Source organism: Lithobates pipiens, unplaced genomic scaffold, assembly GCF_037356315.1.
Source record: "Lithobates pipiens isolate NorthernLeopardFrog02 unplaced genomic scaffold, aLitPip1_a1.2 Scaffold_8, whole genome shotgun sequence".
Lineage (NCBI taxonomy): Eukaryota > Metazoa > Chordata > Amphibia > Anura > Ranidae > Lithobates > Lithobates pipiens.
The window spans coordinates 200,340,122-200,360,465 of record NW_027507903.1 but is presented as its reverse complement, the minus strand read 5'-3'; the positions used below and the strand labels follow the sequence as shown (position 1 = coordinate 200,360,465).

Below are 20,344 nucleotides of genomic sequence, written 5' to 3'. Positions count from 1 at the left end.
GTCTTATAGTTTCATTTCACACCTGCACACTGAAATAATTTGCATTTTTGTGTCATGCATTCTGACACTATAAAAGGTCTTGCATCTGGCAGTGGTGCATAACAATAACATTGTGGTTCACAGGAAGTTTTTAAAAAAATGACGCATGATAAGGCACATACTGTGATATTAATGATCCCTTAGCATATGTTTACTTTTTAAGTGGATGTTTATTTTGAAAAATGAATGCATGATTAGCTTATTGAACAAGGTGACGCCTTCTATCACTTGCAAAAAACTTTTTTTTTTATGTCCCTCATACATTATTGGGTATTCAACGTGAATATAGCTTCACTTTCTTTACTGAGCTAAGTGAACATTTACTCTGCTAATTAACAGTTTTGTTTGCTTTAGTAAATCCCTTTGGAATCTTGCTACAACAAAAACTTACCATGTGGACCCTGACCATAAGGGCCGTAGACCCTTGGATCTAAGTTTTATATGGACATGGGCAAACATAGCATGGGAAACCGTGTGAATTTATTTTGAGAAATAATCACCTTGTTGTTATTATTAGTTTATAAAAGAAAAGGAATTTCAATTAATAGACAAAAAAATAAGGCAGGAGACAATTATCAAGGTAATGATGTTCCCTCAGCAATAGCTCGACATTACATTTTCCTTCTCAGTTTCCTTGTGGAGTAACATGTTGGATGTTTATAAACACCAGTCAGTCATGAATTGACGTATTATAGCTCTAAGTGTTCATTTGATTGCTGAATTGCTTTGAGGCAGAAAAATGATTTAATCAGTTAATAGTTTAATAATGGACACACGTGCAGAATATGCACATGGCTATATTCACTGTAAAAGAACAAGGCTAAAATTCTATTCTCCTTGAGGGACTGACAATGCTGGACCTTTAGGGTCATCAAATTTATCATTTGTTGTTAGTTGCATAATCATGAAAATTCCATATGCCAAGATCCACAACAGGATAATACCGGACACAAGACCCATCCAAATGGCTGGAGTAAAAAAGGATGAGCAGTCACTTGCATAGGAGAAAAGGTTTTTGTTGATGTTGAATCCTTGAATCTGTAATCAATAAAATAGGTGTTACTATTACCAGCTTTAGGTCCTATTTTCTTTATACCTCTGGAAAAGCAGTCTCTCAGGAAGTCTAATTAACCACCCATGAGGGTGACAATGGAAAATAATTGTTTAACCCTTTTTTGGGGGGTCTGCTAGCTGGACCCTGGATCTTGGGATGGCATGGATAGGAAAGAAGGAAAACTAAATATACATATTGAATAAAAATATATTTTGTACAAGAGAGAGGATGTTTTGAGAACCCCAACCCTTTATTATCTTAGTCTTAGTCCTAGTCCAGCTAACACATGTTAAGTTGTTTTATCCAGCTATTAATATATGTATGTATATATATATTTATGGTCGGAGCCAAGAGATATGAAAGAACACATAAACACATCACAAGACTAAAAACATAAAACAGACCTGAAGTGTGCCCTGGCCTGCTGTAAGGTGAGCCCTGGTCTGCTGGGCGATATGCCAAGAGAAGGGCGCATACCTTAAGAAAGTAAATGGATGTTTCTGTAAAGATGTTTTAAGAGAAGTACTCAGAGAAGGGAAATAGGTGGATGGGTACCGCGCACTGGAACCTACACAGACCATTGTGGGTGGTCTGGTTAAATACCTTCTGGGCTTCTCCCATAATTACAGGCCACCATACTACCATACAGGCCATACAGGATATATATATATATATATGTATCAATTTAAGGCAGGTGTGGTAAAAAGCACAACTGTGATTTCCTAGTGCATTGCAATATGCCCATCCCACCGGCCATATGTAAAAATTTAAAAAGCGATTGCTGCACTTAAAATTTATTTAGAAAACCAAAACTACATAAACATCCAAAAATAGTCAAACGTATTCCATTACAACAGTTTCAGGCTATATTGCTAATGCCCTTCTTCAGGTAGGAACACAGCTGAATACATTTCCAACAGTTCACATTTATATACCAAACATTTAATCTAAAACCAACTAATCAATTTTAAAACAATTAAAGCTCTATCACTAAATAACATCATACATGCTAATAGCATGGAGTCAACAAACGATCTGACTTTAACCCCCAACATCACATAAAGGACTTCTGAAAAAATAACTGATATTGAAAACAGACTTAAAATAATATGGTCTCAAAAAAAGCCCAAGACCAAGAAGAAAAAAATGAGTCAACAACTGACCTATACAAAAACATATAGATTGAAATCATAGTTAAAGTGTTACTAAACCCAATACTGATCTATTCTGACGATTCTATTTTGTATGGTTCTACCCCATTGGTATGAAGGCAAGGGGGAGTACTGAATTCAGGAATGGTAGGATAATTGCTACTCAGAATCGACCAATGTTTTTTGATGATATTATATATATATATATATATATATATATATATATATATATATATATATATATATATATATATATATATAAAACACAATAAACCGTTACATTCCTTTTTAATCAAATTAGAAGGCTAACCTCTCTGTGCAAGGTTTTCCTCAATCTTGTGTAATCATTGTATGGATGCTTTTTGTGGCTTCAAACTAAATATGGATCCATTAGTCATAGGAAAAGCCAAAATAAAGTGAATTATAAAGATTTTCACTTTTTTTGCATATAAAATGTAGCAGAATTTAATGTAATTACGAGCTGTGCGTGATCACTACTAGGCTAAAGCCTAACATCCCTGGGTTTGGTTTGATGCAGGTTCAGCGAACATGATTGAAGTTCAGATTCTGAATCCAAACCCCACAGAAATCCATGAGAGCCAAATCTTAGAAATCAGTAATGCCCATTGTCTGTGCTAATAGGAAAGGGATTGCAAAACTATTTATTTATTTATTTATTTACTTTTATAAAAAAATGAGAATACCCTCAAAGGGTTTTTTGTAGCAACCAAGAAAAATATTCAAATTTGTTGATTAAAATTCTTTTATTTTATCAAAAAGCAATTAACAATTTCATGAAGGTTGTAAAAAAAACGAGCTCTGGCATTTACATGAAAATAGCATTACCCATCAATCATAATGAAATGACACATCTGTATGAAATCCGTTAATAGCATTTTGCTGCAATGTGGTCATCCACATGCTACCCCTACGCATTTCAACCCTTCTAATTATGGTCTTCTTTAAGGGGGATTTTTATTTTATGCGGGGAAAGAAATTTTCTCATGTCTCAATTATCATTTTATTTTTAAACATTACATTTAGACACACAATATGCATTTTTACCAATTATGGTGATGGAGAAAGGAATAGACATGTCCTGTAGCCAGAGATTTCTTTAAAATCTAGTTTTGGTTATCCTGGAACCATTCATGTGTCACCTCTGCTCTCTTTGGGACAGACCCCACCTCCAAAGAACTTACAAGAGACCACTTTTTTTAACTTTCAAGGGGACAAGGGAGGGACCAGAATATACTCTAAAGAAATTCTTTCATAAAATCAACATCAACAATTATAATTTAAAATTTACAATGGCATATGATAAAAAAACATAATTTTTCTGAATGTCCTAATAATTTGTAGCTCAGAAGGAAGATTGGGCAGTACTTTGTACTGAAAAAGCACTGCTGGCAACACAGTGTTGCACGCTGAAAGTTTTCATCCCAGCCCCATAAAGAACACAATCCCTGATGAGTTGTTTAGGGAGAAAGTGGGTAAGCTTCACGGGGATACAGTCGTTCCTGTTTGCGGAAAGCTTACAGTAAGAAGGTCGTTCAGTCAAGTCAACATCTCTTATTCAAATCGAAACCAAAAAATAATACTAAATTTGATTCTGAGGATCATCATGCACTTTTCCAATCGACACAAAAATGAGAGAAATCATTGAAAAACATTGGTCGATTTTGACGGATGATCAAAAGGTTGAACAATTACTATCAACCAACCCATTGATTACTTATAGATGAGCCCCATCAATTAAAGATAAACTGGTCCAAAGCGAGTATAAGGCAAAGCCCACACTAAAAAAATTGTCCTATGAATGGCTCTTTCCCTTGTGGACATTGTACACATTGCTATCTCATTAGGAGAGAGAAATTCTTCCTACTTCCCAATGACCAGATGTTTAATCCTAAACATTTCGCTAATTGCCAAACATGCAGAGTTGTCTATATGATGTCCTGTGAATGTGGGGCTTATTATATAGGCAAAACAAAGCAACAATTCTGGTGTCGAATTTCCAAACATGTATACAGCATGGAAATTGGAAATAGATATCTACCAGTAGGCAGACACGCAGCTCTACACCATGATTACCAAATGCCAAAAGTTACCTTTGTTGCCCTCGACAGGATACACATTCCTAACTAAATATGGATACACATTCTTGATCGAGGAGGAGACTGGAACAAAGTATTGCTCCAATATGAGCAAAGCTGGATTTCTAAATTACAGGCCACTATCTTCCCAGGCCTAAACACATCTATTACATATGCTCTCTTTCTGAAAGGGTTTGCATCCGGTAAAACGGGTTAAATGGTACAATATTCTCCTTTTTTCTGATAGAATTAACTAAACAACCAGAAAGTCAGCCAGACCTCTAGCACATTTTATATACCAAAAAAGTCTAATAAAAATGAATTACAATAAAAAAATATTAAAGTTATAGAGCATTAGCAATAATCAATTCCTGTATGTATTTTGTGATTATGATTCTTTCATCATATGTATTGTATTTTCTTAGTTTTTGATGATGCCCTGGTCCAGTGCCCTCGCTGCATCCAGAGGTAAGTATCCTGCCTTCCATTCAGCTTCTGGGCACATAAGGGAGAAGCATTTTATGTCTTTCTCCCATCCTTTGCTCCCGGTTGGTGCAATCACCATCAGCACCACAAGAGTGAGCTTCATCATACCAGTAGTGTTAAATGATGATCGCTGGACATCCTGCGGCGTTGCGCACATGTGTGACATAGTGGCGTGAGCGTGGGACATCATGCAGTTGCCACGGTGATGACGGCGATAGCCGGGGCAATGCCTTCTGGAACGTCAGAGAGACCATGCGGACACTGCCATGCTGGAGGCTAGGACCTATACAGGGGGGGAGGTTTCTGGGGGGAGCAAGCACCTGCATTTAATTAAAAGTGAATATAAATCGATACAAGCTCCTGTGGATCCTACAGTTATCCCAGGAGAGCTGCTGACACACAGACATATTGGACAAATTTCATCATCAAGTAATTGTCTTAAGTGGAGTGTGCCAAATTACTTCAAAATCTTCATGCTTTTGAATGATTACCACGGAAATTCTTTTCTGACTTAATTTTAATACAGATATGGATGCTTGGAAACTACTTGAGTCCTTGATTGAGTCCTGCTTGAGTCCTGACCTCCTTGAGTCCTACTTGAGTCCTGTCATCCACATTATGAATTTGTTTTAAAACTTTCACTGCAGGTCATGACTAACTTTCATATAACCAAAGGTAATCACTGGGGATTTTATTATAATATAATTAATTGGTGGTTTCTGCAACGATTATTATATTTTGTGCATCGTTTATATTCAATTTATCACAGTCAAACCATCGTATTGTTTGAGCGTTCCCTTCTTAATATTAAAGTGGAGTTCCAGCCAAACATGGAACTTCCGCTTTAAGGCAAGGTGACCCCCTGACATGCCACATTTGGCATGTCATTTTTTTGGGGGGAGCAGAAATCCTCTTTTTAGAGGGTTCCAGCTCCCACTTCCTCCCAGAGCACCACAGTGCCGGAGGTAAGTTCACTCTCCCCTCCCCCTCTCAGCAATCATTTGGGACACGTTACAGGTCCCAGATGATTGCCCAGCCAGTCACAGCACGTCTCGCGCCCACACTGACAATGCTGGTGCCACAGAGAGGAGGGGGAGATGAGTGGGGCTTCCCCCACATCGCTGTACCCTGGGACAGGTAAGTGTCTGATGATTAAAAGTCAGCAGCCGCAGTATTTGTAGCTGCTGACTTTTAATTTTTTTTTTTTTTGTCGGAACTTCGCTTTAAGTTCATTAGATATATCTTTCACACTATTTTTATTGTATTTATTCATTTTTTTCAGTAAATTAATTTGTAATCAAGCACATCACATTTTATTAATCAATTAACTTTACATTTTTTATACACCTATGATATATTTTCACTATAATCACTTATCTAATTCTAATTAATTCACACCAATTCAATTTTAACTTTTTCACTGATTCTACCACAATCACTCATTTCAGCTTAATTTAATTCACATTCATTCATTTTCTCACAATATTTCCACCGATTTTCATTTGCATATATACACAATGATCTTTATGGGCTCTCTGCTGTTAGAGTAATACAAACATATAAAAACAAATTAACGCATCAACCCTAAGGGTTAATAAATAGTTAAAAAATGTATGATTCAATCAATCGTTTAGTGGTTGCCCATTTTGGCAACCATTCAACAGTTAAAAATGTCTTCTTCTAAAAAGTATTTCTGAATTTATTTATAAAAAAAAAAAAATAGGGCTGCCATAATATGTGACAGGTTCTTGCTTGGTCTTTTCCTTGTCCCCTTGGAAGTCCAAAAAAGTTGTCTCTTGTAAGTTGTTTGGAGGTGAGGCCGGTGCCAAGGAGAGCAAAGACGACACATGAATGATCCCAGGATGACCGAAACTAGATTTTAAAGAAATCTCTGGCTGCAGGATATGTCTATTCCTTTCTCCATCACCATAATTGGTAAATATGCACCATTGTGTGTGGCTAGATGTAATGTTTAAATATAAAATGATGATTGAACATGAAAAAAAAAATGTTTTCCCTACATAGAATACAAAATCCCCATTGAGGCTGGGTTCACACCACAGCGATGCGGGAACGCCGCAAATCCGCGGCGTTTTCCCACATCGCATGACTCCCGCCGGCAGTTCACACTGCCCTATGCGAACGGCTGGGAGTGTCAATGAAATGTTAATGACACCCCCAGATCCGTCCGCATATCGCAGTGCGATCTGCAGACTCGCACAGGAATCGGATCGCATGGTGTGAACACCCATGCGATCCGATTCTGTTGCGGACCAAAAAAAGGGTCCCGTGCGAGTTTGCTGCGGGAGCGATGCGAATTCAGCCATACTATCTGTATGGCTGAACTCGCATCGCTACGGAGATCGGATGTGATTTGCACTGCAGTGCGGTGCGAATCACATCCGGATCTCCCCCCACAGCAGTGTGAACCCGGCCTGAAGAAGATCATAATTAGAAGGGTCAAAACACGTAGGGATAGCATGTGGATGACCACGTTGCAGCAAAACGCTAATAACAGGTTTCATACAAATGTGTCATTTCATTATGATTGATGGGTAATGCTATTTTCATGTAAATGCCAGAGCTCATTTTTTACAATTTTCATGAAATTGTTAATTGCTTTTTTTATAAAATAAAAGAATTTTAATCAACAAATTTGAATATTTTTCTTGGCTGCTAAAAAGCCCAGTGGGGGAATTCTCCATTTTGTATAACATTCTGAGTATGCAGCATTAGCAGCTCACATACATGTGTTATTCCATTTTATGTTTAAAGTGATTATAACCCTTAAAAATGGTGATGCTCAGTGGGACGGTGACTTGTGTGGATGTGATGTGTGTGTGTTTGGTATGCCTGCTTGTCTTTTTGTGTCTATGTTTTGTTGGGGTTTTCTTTGTTTCTGTGTTTAATTGTGTTCAATTGTTTTGATTACTCCTGTGGTGTGCCCTCACCATTTATTTTATTTTTGTGGTGCTCCGAGTACCACCATAGCGTTTGCTAAATATGATGGTGTAGACAGCGAGCTGTATGTCAGCTCGCTGGCTGGAGGGTTACCTACACGGGTGGTGCTCGGGCCACTGCATACATCACTTTATGCTGAATTCTACGGCTTTATACCTCTTTCTGTACATCTGGAGTGCTGATATTCGATATGTATCCTGATTGATGTATAAGCTGTTCTGTTGAAAAAATTAATAAACACCTTTTTTTTTAAAAAAAGGTGATTATAACCCTTAGGGCATTTTTTAAAAAATAACAAACATGTTACACTTACCTGCTCTGTGCAGTGCTGAGAGTAATAATTCTAGCACCATATCTCACATTTAATTCTAAAATTATAACCTGTAAAGGCTGTTAAAGCATCACCTTTGACAATTGTAAGTACCAAAGTTTCTCCCCATTTCACAGAATTGTGAAATTTTATATCTTGACATGTTTGGTATCTATTTACTCAATGCAACATCATATTTTATATTTTACCAATAAATTTGATAATATATTTTGTTTATTTGCACTAAAATTCATTTAAGTGTATTTTCCTAAAAATGTGTGTTTGATAAATGGCTGTGCAAATGTCATGCAACTTAAATTATCACAGCAACCATTTTATGCTCTAGTACCTATGCTTATATATAATGTTTGGGTTCTACATAATTTCCTTGGCAGTAAAATGCCGATTTTAACATTTTAAAATCACCCCAAGCAATTAAAATCTCTGTTACTAGCCAAACTGAATTATTTTATTTTTTTTTGCTTTGGTACATATCTTCCTGGGGCAGTGCCCAGCCACCATATCCTTTGTTTAGAAATCCTTGTCCTAATACCACTGAAAATGGCCGGAAATATTTTTAACATTGGGCTGCTATTGACTTCATTATAGTGCAGATTTGGCACCCAAACTTAACCAAATAATATTTGCAGAACCTTGCTCAGACTGAACTCAAGTGCATTTGGCTTATCAGTATTTGGGTTGTTAGTGGTGCCTTACCCTACATAAACATTTATGCAGAGCACAACAAAATATTTTTTTTTCCAATTGCGAAACAGCTGTAGGGTTTTAGTCATGTGCTAAAACACTGTAACCATGTAAAAATAATAATGATGTTAAAGCAGGCCAAAGGCAAACACTAATTGTTGTGAATGTCTGAAATAAGAGCTCAGCTAATTTGCATACAGATATTTTCCCACTTGAAAAAAAAAAGATTAATGTAGTATGGCATTACAAACTTTGCTAGGCCTCTGCAAGTTCTATGTAAAAACATAAAAATTTTTAGCGGCATTATTTTGAGGACAATGAGGTGCACATTTTGGACAGAGAGGACAACTGGTTCACAAGAGACTTGAAAGAAGCCATTTACATCAAACTGAGGCAACTATCACTGAACAGAGCTGGAGGTCTTTGATATCATAGTGTAGATTTAACTAAAACTGGTGCGCTCGGAATCTGGTGCAGCTGTGCATGGTATCCAATCAACTGCTAACTTCAGCTTGTTCAATTAAGCTTTGGCAGTAAAACCTGGAAGCTGATTGGTTTCTATGCAGAGTTGCACCAGATTTTGCACTCTCCAGTTTTAATGAATAACCCCCCATCTCTCTTCATCACATAATTTTATTTTAACATCTCCTAGCACTAAGAATATAAATACCCAAACTCACAAAAAATATGTTTTGTACACCAGCTAAGTCATGGCATGCCTGAGATGAACATGTCATATTAAAATGAGCATACCATATAAGAACGAAATACCACCAAGTTTAAGCTTGGAGGTCATTAACTACTTGTCTACCAAGGTACGTTTATAAACGCATGGTGGTCAAGTGGTTAAATCAAGTTCATAGCTTCTGCTGTGTACGTGATTCAATTTATCGTAGTGTATTTTTTTCCTGAAAATACATGTTTGATAAATAATTGAGCAAATATCGTGCAACATAAAAAAAATTGCAACTACCATCATTTGTCTCCGGGGTCTCTGCTTTCAGAATTAACTACTTTTTTGGGGGGAGGGGGGGGGGGTACAATTATTTCTAGTAAAAAAATGCAGATTTTATTATGTGTGCAATTTGCAATTTTTGAAAGAAAATTGGCCCGGTAGGAAAATGGTTAAAAATTTGCTTAGAGTTTAGATTAAATTTACAAGGATCAAATCTCCTATGAAGTTTAGTTATAATACACTAATCCAATGCAAGACATAAATATGTGATTGAGTACATTTTGTGCAGAGGGGATAATCTTACTAATCATTAATGGTATTAATGTCTCTGTATAATAACATTTGAGGTTAACCTAGGACACTTTTCTAACAACATACTGTTATTAAAAAAATGTATAACTATAATCATTTATTCTCTACATATTCTAAAAATCAATGTTTGTTATTTTGTAAGAGCAGGAGGCAATGTTTAGTTGATTAACTCTTTTAACCCAGGCTATAGAAACCATTAAAAGATTTTATCTTATCTATATGATCAAGCTTACCATGTTTTTGAAAAGTATACCGTTACAATCTCTCAAGATCAACTGATAATAGGAAACAGAAAAGCGATGACAGAAAAAGACTGAGTAGTCCATCGAGTCTGCCTATTTATTTAATTTTTTGGGGGGGTTTTTTGTTTTAGTTTTTGTTTTGTTTTTTTATTTATTGTCTGAGTATAGATCTATATTTGTCCCAAGTTTGTTTGAAGCCATTTAAATGTCTAATTTAAATTTGTAGGTGTATTCTACTAAAGGAACATGATTATGTTGTCATAGAAAAACTATGCCTGTTTCAAGCTTTCATTTTCACGTAGGGTAATTCACTTTTTTTTTTAGACTGTCCTACAAATTCTTTGGATCTTTATTAAAATTGAATAGATATATATATATAATGCATCAATCCCTTCAATTCCTAATTTCAGTGATAATTTTGTAAAATACAGAGTTCTGTTCAAAGCTGTTTTTCTAATATTAAATATATTTTAGGTGAATTTTAGGTGAACAATCTTGTTTTTATGTTCATGGGGAAGATGAGCCAAATCATTTATAGCACTATCATGAAAATAACTCTAATCAAATAATATCCAGCAGTGTTGCAGGACAGATAATAACATACAACATACATATCACAAGTGATAAATCTCTTTAGCTTAATCCAATATATAGCAGACCAAAGCCACCTTTTTTTTTCAGAAAATACAATAAATAATGAATATTATCTCAGCAGATTATACAGCAAGCCAAAACATCATACATCTATCACAAACTGTAAGACGATATACAGCTACAATGCATATAAAAACTCTTACCATGCTCTAGAAATTTTTTTTATTGGAATATCTATTTCTAACACAAATTATGCATAGGGATCCATAGAACTATCTATTTGCTATCATTACTGCATTGGAGGTTCTCCCTCACTTTCCTCCTAGATAGCAACATCTCCCTAAGGAGACCCCCTGACAAGAATTAAAAACCTAACAGAGATTTTTATATGTAAAAAATACAATTGTTAACCTCTCTATTTCCAATCCTTGCTGTTTGATTGTCATACCAATCCTCTGATTTCAGTACTTTTTTTTTCATTGACCTACACCAAGTGTACAGATCAGGCATTCTATCATATTTCTGAATCCCCTGGCTACATACTTTTTGCAGGTCAGTGACTAATACAGTACTGAAGTCAGTGCCAGCCAGGCATGTTATGTTTTCAAAAAGCCTACATATTCCATTCAGTACAGGTTTTCTATAACGGATACAAATTTATAGTCATTTATGTCTATATTTAAAAATGCAGATAAAAAATATGGGGCTCTCCTACTTACAGAATCCAATCTAAGATTATAGATAATGAGATATCATTGTTTATAGCCTCATTGCATAATTCATAAATATTAACATTAACTATAAAAAGAAATTAACACGCCAAGGGTTAGCTGGCGCATTTAATAACTATATACACATACAGAACTTTAAGCAAAAATCCAAGTCAATTTCACTAATTCATACATGTCAAATTGCAGTAGCCCCAAATTATAGGAATCTGATCTCCCAGTGAGGTTGTGCAAACAAATAATAAGTATCAGAATAAATTGGAAATAACACATGGAAGTAATGCCAAATGAATTGGTGATAAGTTAAGATCTCTGTACTCTATTTTCCTGCTACTGCCCAGAGCTTTTACTGCAGTTGGCACCCTGACAAGGTATTTTTGACTTGTTAATGAAAAATCTGAGTTTCCATAAACCGACAGTTTTACACACAGGTAAGGATAAAATACAAATCTATCCCGACATTCTTTTAAAAAACAAAATAATGTATATGACTGGATTTTGCAATACATTCAAAGAGTAGGAGCAAAAAGTTGTTAACATTTTCATTATCAAGCTGGAAACTTTTATCTAAGTTGTTATAAATCGTTATATAAAGAGATATATTGTATTTACTAAAGGTAAATAGACTGATCACTTTGCAAATGCAATTGCACTCTGAAAACAAATTTGCTCCAGAACTTAAAAAATGAGGGGAAGCTTTGCTGACTTCAGTCATCCAATTGTGCAAGCAAAAATTATGCTTTTTTTATTTTACCTGCATGTGATTAGGTATTCTTTTTTTCTTTATTTAGAGGATTTGAATCAGTTAACAAAAGAATGCATAACTGTATATTTGAGTCTGAGAATTGTTCTGTAACATTTGCATGGCAAATTTGCAAAGAAGAAAAAAGAAAAGAACCCAGAAAAATCACAGATGGTCCATTATTAATTATAACTAAACAGAGTGATAGGATTCAGTTATAAAAAAAAAACAGCAAGGTCTCTGGGAATTTAAGATATATAGGAAACTGCAAAATAGGAACATATGCCTCGGAGATCTCCAAGCATAGTATATATAAATGTACAAAAGTCAGATAAGGCTATATGTGCCTTAATCTGTGCAGAGTGATTGGGTATTCTTTGAAACGTGAAGCTCATTTACTAAGCTCTGGTGCAAATTCCTTGTAGAGTGCAACTGCACTTTCAAAGTTCACAGTCTACAGTATTTGTCTTTAGTATATCAACCCCATATATTACTACTTTCATTTGAACTAATTTGTATTTTGATTCTGTTGACTCACATGTTTATTGACCCGAATAAAGTTAGGGTTAAATGGGTTATTACATCCCTTGGCTACAATGCAGCAGTTGACTCATTTACAACACAGAGTCATCAATGGGATGCTAACAAGATAACTGTCAATAATCAGCTAAAACTTTCAGTAGCAGAGAGATTTAATCACCCATAGAAACGATAATGCAATTTATCTGAAAGTCATTTTTAAGTGCAAGTTTCATGTTTTAAATGCTTATTACTTTATATTTTAATAATGATATTTAGTTCAACTCTACTTGTTCTGTAATGGTGAAAATCTACCACTCATCCAAATAGCTTCCTGATCAATATCCCCCCAGTAATAATGCACATAGGGACAACTCAGTGACCTTAATCCAAGTACTATGGTGTCCTGGGAAAGAAAAATGTCCCCATTTTCTGCGCTTTTTTTGGAAGTCCTTTAGGCAGTCATATACAATATAACCCTTATAGGTGCTAGTACATTGGTAGCTGTCTCATGCAGAATTCTCTTTCAGCTCTCTCCTCCAGTAACCATTGGGAAATACATATTAAACAAGCCACCTCTGTGGTATATCCATTCTGACATTAAAAAGAAGAAAGAGAGACCCCCAAGGTCCTTTCACATGACGTTCTGCCCAGGAAACTCTGCTTTACTCAGCAGGGGATCGATCTGTTGATACCCGCTGAGCAGGTGGATGACGGGTCTGTCTCTGCACACTGTGCAGAAACAGACCTGTCAGATCCCCACTCTCCTCTATGGAGCGATCAGATGAAAATGGACTGTCTGTTTTTATCCAATCCAATCAGATTTGATCCACCAGACATCTGGATTTCACAGACAGGATCGGATCGGATAGCAGTGGATGTCAACGAATATGTCACCGCTGACATCCACTGCTCCATAAAGGTGAATGGAGTGTCCGATCAGGTCTGCCTGAAAAACTGACAGGCAGACCTGATGGGAAAGCCTATGTGAAAGGGACCTAAGAAGAAACAGCAGAAAAAGCTGACCCACTCGTTTTTCCTAGTTCCTTTTATTGGTACTGTCCAAAAAACTATTTAAAAGTTGATAATCAAGTTTTTTTTAGGAATATACCCACAGAGAAAAATAAAACGAACTGAAAGCATAAGAAATATATATAATATAAATTATGTGTATATACTGTATGTATGTATATAAATATGAACTAAACCTATTTGAACCAAATTATACATGCTATTAAATATGTAGAATTAAAAAATATATATATTTCTTTACTACCTATCACAGTTCACTGGAATAGATACAAAAATGCATATATAACATGATTATAATACATAAGGGTCTTGGCCATAATATTCTTAGCATTTCTAGCTTTCCTGAAAACTAGAATAATACTGCGTTAGACAGTGACTTAGTCATAAAGTGATTGTTCATAGACCTTGAATCTCAAATTTAAATAAGAATATAAAAAGTAAACAGAAATTGTAAATTATAGACTTAAATAAAGTCAATAAAAGTATCCACATATAGTCCAATCGACAAGGACGAAACAGATAAAAATAAAGCCTCTTCCAAGGCCTCAGTGATTTGTGATACCACCAACAGGTACCTTAACCGTAAGTGATATTAGGAATATTTGCTTACCAACTCCCCATGACCACCTACTCAAGGATCGGAGGGATGGATCCACCTATTGACGTCTTCATGTTCCAGGCAGTGGACTTTCTATGCCAGCTAAGTGATGTCTTTTTACATGTGCAGTGTTTTTAACCTCATGTGAGTGTATTCCATCATTTAGTAAATATTTTAAAAGATTTTTACACCATGGAGAGACCTGTGTCTGTTTGCCTAGATGAATAATTTGGTCAGAAAGTCGGCTACAATTGTCTGATCGGCGGTGTCCCTGGTGGATAGAGAAGTGCTCCAGAAGGAGACCTTGAGGTCTATAAAAATTGCTTAAGCACTTTATGACCACCCTTGAGTATGGGGTCATGGGGAGTTGATAAGCGAGTACTCCTACCATCAAAAGGGCCTGTTGGTGGTATCGCAAGTCAAAAGGGTCTTGGAGGAGGCTTTATTTTTATCTGTTTTGCACTTGTGGATTGGACTATTTGTGGACACTTTATTTGACTTTATTTTTGTCTTTCATTTACAAATTATGTTTACTTTTTATATGCATATTTTTATTTGAGATTCAAGGTCTATGCAAAGTCACTTTAAGTTTTTTTTATAACTAGCATTTTATGGTTATTGAATGACTCAACACAGTATTATTACAGTTACATTTAGTAGAAAGGGTATCTTCTGTGGTGTGTACTGCTTTACTAACATACACTTTCTCAGTATTTACTTTTGCACAGATGCACTGTTTTTGAATGAATTCTTTCCTGAAAATGACATTTGTTTTTTCAGGTAAGACTTTACAATTTACAATTTTGTATTCTGTAAGGATGGACCAATGCTTATTATTTTCTGTATGGCTCTGTGATGGTTGTTGAAGTTGGTACTAAAGATCAGCAAATTTTTCATCCTTCCTGATTCCCAGACTTTTTCTCTATTGCCGCGTACACACGAGCGGACTGTATGGCGTACTTAGTCCGTCGAAACACATTTCAGCGGACAATCCGCTCGTGTGTGGGCTTCAGCGGACTTTTTCAGCGTGCAGTCCGGCGTACTAAGAATTTCGTTTTTTTTCGAAATTCTGTCCGTCGTACTTTGGTTTCAGCGGACAATACGGTCGTCAGTATGCTAGTTCGACGGACTAAGAATGGCGCATGCCCAGAAAGGATTTACACGGCGGAAGGGTGCTTTGCTGTGTCTTGGACTTCCTATTTCTAGTCCCGTCGTACATGCTGTACACGTCATCGCGCAAGCTTTCGACGGACTGTTTGTGCATCCGTGTGTGGTCAAGTCCGTTCAGTGGAAAGTACGACGGACTGTCCGTCGGATTGTATGACAAACTAAGTACGCCATACAGTCCGCTCGTGTGTACGCGGCATAAGAATTTTTTCTGTAGGATTGAACTTTGTACTACTGGCATTTACCTGGCTATGTCTCTGGCCAAGGCTACATCTGTGACAGGCAGTAAAAGCCGCACACCGCTGGGGTCATGTGAGTACATATTGCTTTAATTATTATTAATAAATAAGAGTTTTTATTGTGCTAGTGGTGCACTTCCTCTGTGTTCCCATTTTGTGTCATAGCTCATGTTTTGGACACTCATTTGAACTGAGAAAGCCATCTACATGAATGATAAATTGACTTTAGCATTACTCTATAAAATCGTTCCACTGGGTAAATAAGCCTTATTGACAGGTCAAAAATATGCATATATGCATTTTGATTCATAAGCTTGTCATTGTAAGCCCAAGGCTTATGATTTCACTGCTGACAGTGGGGACTCACACCCCCCCCCCCCCCCCACCTCCCCTTCAGAACACATTGATCAGTGCTGCAGTCATTGGCTGCATTGGCTGACCGAATGCTGGTTTTCCTACAGGACTGTTAGGCTTCATGTACACGGGACATTTTTACAACCTCTCCTGAATGATTTAACTTATCAGATAGTAACCCACATTTCAAACGTCTGTTTTGCTGCATTTACATGCCTCGTTCTGTTGTATGGTCTTATGGCTGCACCATCTTTAATGCATCTTTTAAGGTGTGCACCCCAAATATCTTGTTTGTCTACTGTATGGTTTATGACCAAATCCTTTTGGGCGCGGAGCACCCCACTCCCTCATCAGTGCCTCTCATTAGTGTCCACCTATGTCATGGGTCTAGAAGCGTTTGGTGCTTGAAATGCCTCTAAACTCAGCTTCTGAACCCATTTTTTTTGCTTTCCAAAAAAAGCCTCTAAACTCAACTGCCTAGAAACGACTGTAAACGGCCCTGTGTACATGTACTGATAAGATAATATGGAGGAGAGTTCAGGAGCAGTTGAAAAAAAAAACACCCAACTGCTTCTAAACATCCTTTATCAGCAGCAGTGTACATGAGGCCTTATGCGGCGTACACACGATCGAATTGTATGACGTACTTAGTCCGTTGAAACACATTTCAACGAACAATCCGCTCGTGTGTGGGCTTCAGCTGACTTTTTCAGCGTGAAGTCCGGAGTACTAAGAAGGTCGGTTTGCACACCAATCTTCCCGTCGTACTTTGGTTTCAGCGGACAATACGTTCGTCAGTATGCTAGTCCGACGGACTAAGAATGGCGCATGCCCAGAAAGGATTTACAGGGCGGAAGCGTTCTGTCTTGTAAAACTAGTGTTCATATTGAAGCTAGCATATTCGTCATGCTGCTAATTTTGTGATCTTTTAATATAGCACATTCTTTTCTTCTTCCTAATGCGAGAAAAGTGAAGTTGCTTTGCTGCTTATATTCACACAGAATTATCACAAATGTCTTTATTCATCCTCATCTTATGATTAATATTCCAATTCGAGAATAAAAAAAAAAAAAATAACGGACGAATTAAGCTGAAGTCTGAAAAGCGCGAATCGTCTCTAACCAAACTTCCACTAACGCAAAGTCAGCAGAAGGAGCCCAAAGGGTGCTTTGCTGTGTCTTGGACTTCCTATTTCTAGTCCCGTCGTACGTGCTGTACGTCATCGCGCAAGCTTTCGTCGGACTGTTTGTGTATCCGTGTGTCGCCAAGTCCGTTCAGTAGAAAGTCCGCCGGATTGTCCGCCGGATTGTATGACGGACTAAGTCCGTCATACAATTCGATCGTGTGTACGCGGCATTACACAACCGGCTTTCTTAAACAAAGAGGGGTATACAATAATCTAAATGTGTCAGGTTCCCACTGAACCAGGTGAATTTCAATACATGTATTCTCAGCTTCACTCTTCTATCCCTGAGATTTTAGCACTTTTTACTGTTGAGTAAGCTGTGTAAGAGCTGGATCCAAAAGTGTGACTGCTGAAAAACAAGGTCTGATGTAGTGGTATGTCACAAAGAAGGAAAATAAGTATTTTGAAGGATAAAGTGAATTTACTGAAAGATTGTAGGATATTGTGTGTTCAGGAAACGTGCAGTGAACTTTTAGGGATTAAAAGTTTCTTTAGCTCCTGTGTTTTTTTTGGGCCACTATGCCAACTAAATGAGCCTGTATCCAATCTATTGTACCAAAAGTGAAGTATGGAAGACCAGGAACTTGTGTTTGCAAAGTGCTTAAATAAGGATTTGTGCATTATTAGTGTAAAAAACAATTGTGCTGTTACAAGAATTAGGCTTTGTACATTAGCCCCTCCCCCTCCTATTCCAAAATGGACAATATTTAATCAATTATAAATTAGTATTTGAAAATTAGAAAATACTCTCCTTACCTGGAACTCAGCAATATATATCCTCCAGTTGTTAGCTTCACTATTAGCGGGAACAAATGTCTCTGCATACAATGAACTTGTCCCTACTTGCTGGCAGTGGAAGGCGTACTCTGCTGGTGCAGAGGAATATGTTGTTTGAAATGAAGCATTTCTCAGAATATCTTCATTGGGAATTATTAGAATGTTATCTATGTTGAACCAGTTTCTTGCAGAGCCAGCGTAGAACATATTAGACATAACAAATCTAGAAAAATATTGAAACGAAAATAAAATAAGTAGCATTACACAATAATATATGTAGTTCTTTTAAAGTAGAACTACAAAATATCTTAAGGGGTTAATATCCTCTAGCAGAGAGTCATCTCATTCTGTAGCTGTAAAGCCAAATGCAAATGACATAAAGGAGCTTTATTGAAGCATCTATTTGGACATGAATGAAAGAACTACCACTCTTAAACAATGTAAAGCAAATATAACTGGATTTTCTTAAAATAGATGACATTTGCTTGTAATTATTTCTATCACAAATCTAAAATCAAGGTATTTATTTCTCATTTTAGGATAGTTGACAAAGCTAAGCCAATTATTTCTTAGGCTAGGTTTACACTGTTGTCATGCAATTTTGATCCAACTTTCAATGTGATAATGTAGCGCTTCTTGGATGCAACTTTCATAAGGTTTGTATATTCTATGGGGCCAAAATCACAATGGAATTGCACCAAAGTGGTACTGGAATCTATTTCTAAATCCCTCCACACCAAGTCGCATTGATAAAAACAATGTGATTTTCCTTGTCATGCAATTCCATGTGACTAAAGTCACATCTGAAATTTCACTAGTGTGAACCAGACCTTAAAGAAGACATTTTTTACAGTTACTTTGGTACAGTTTGGACCAGTGTAACTATGCATATACCATACCTGTGGGACCCCTCTAGAAGTAGAAAATATCTGCAGTAGCCTCCACTACAACAGTTATCTCCACTTGCTTCTGTGTCCCATGCTGACTGGTTGCCTTGCTGCATTCTAAGCACAGAGGGTCAGTTACTCAGCACAGGTGCCATTCAGAGAAGCATGCAGCATTTTCTCAGTGAAAGCAAAGCGTTCTCTGATTGGACAAAGTGGAGAGGTGGGGCAGTTATGTCATACTTTCTACCCTGTCCAATCAGAAAATGCTGAGAAAATCCAAAGCATTCTCTGAATGGCACCCATACCAAGTGCCCAACCTCTTATATTGAAAATGCAGCAGGGCAGACACTCTGTGTGGGACTTGCAAGTTAGTGGAGATCATTGCAATAGCGGTGTCTAGTGAAGTGATTTCCAACTTCATCGGTCTTTCTGGTATCTGGTCTCTATTCGTGCTGGTAATCATTTTCCCCTGGAACAGACAGTAATGGGAAATCTAAAATGCAACATTTGCTTTGCTGTATAATGCATCCATACAGGTGTAGTATAAAACAGTATGACAGGGATACTGTAAATAAAGTTTGCTGTTTTTTACCACTAGACTCACAGTGCAACATGAATCTTAGATGACCCTATCTGTGATCATCAGTCAACTGTTTTAGGTGAAATATATATGAGTCTCTGCAGCCTTTCCTGTGGTTCATGCTAAGCACTAGCACACAGTCTGCACTTCATCCCCCAATTTCATAACCTTTGTTTCCAAACTGCTCATTTAATTGTGAGTGAGCATCAAATTGACAGTTTTTCTTATTCTTCTCCACCTAAACAGCTCCCCTTTGAGCCACCAATGCCTAAAACATACAACACTCTACAAAGCACAAAATCATGCTAGATAACATGTTTGAGAATTCATTTGCAGTATCTCTTTAACTGTACAAACCTTTTGGTGTTTTCTGTTTCTACATAATTGTAAATTATGTGCAAGCAACTACTGCAGATTAGAGACAGAAGAGTTTGAAAGCTTAACTGCTTCACTTTTTGACCAGTCGTTTTCAGAATGTGTTTAATAGGTAGTTCTACTGTCTTATTTTCTGATAATATAATAATTTTGTGAGCCATACAGGAATTTAAATTCTTGCTGAATGGGCCTAAATGGGAGCCATGGGTGGCTTTGTTGGCAACACCCAGCTTGCCAAACTTTAATTTGAAAATA

At 36.8% G+C, this 20,344-nt stretch overlaps 1 protein-coding gene across 1 annotated transcript in view; it reads right to left on the bottom strand.

Moving 5' to 3' along the window:
- Positions 1-500: 500 nt before the first annotated feature.
- Positions 501-20,344, bottom strand: part of LOC143962677 (V-type proton ATPase subunit S1-like) — a 130,580-nt gene continuing 110,736 nt past the window's right edge. The window contains exons 9-10 of the mRNA XM_077472042.1: positions 18,227-18,470; positions 501-1,077 (exon numbers count right to left, since the gene is read on the bottom strand). Coding sequence (XP_077328168.1) covers positions 868-1,077; positions 18,227-18,470 — 454 coding nt within the window. The 3' untranslated portion in view covers positions 501-867. The remainder of the gene's footprint in view (positions 1,078-18,226; positions 18,471-20,344) is intronic.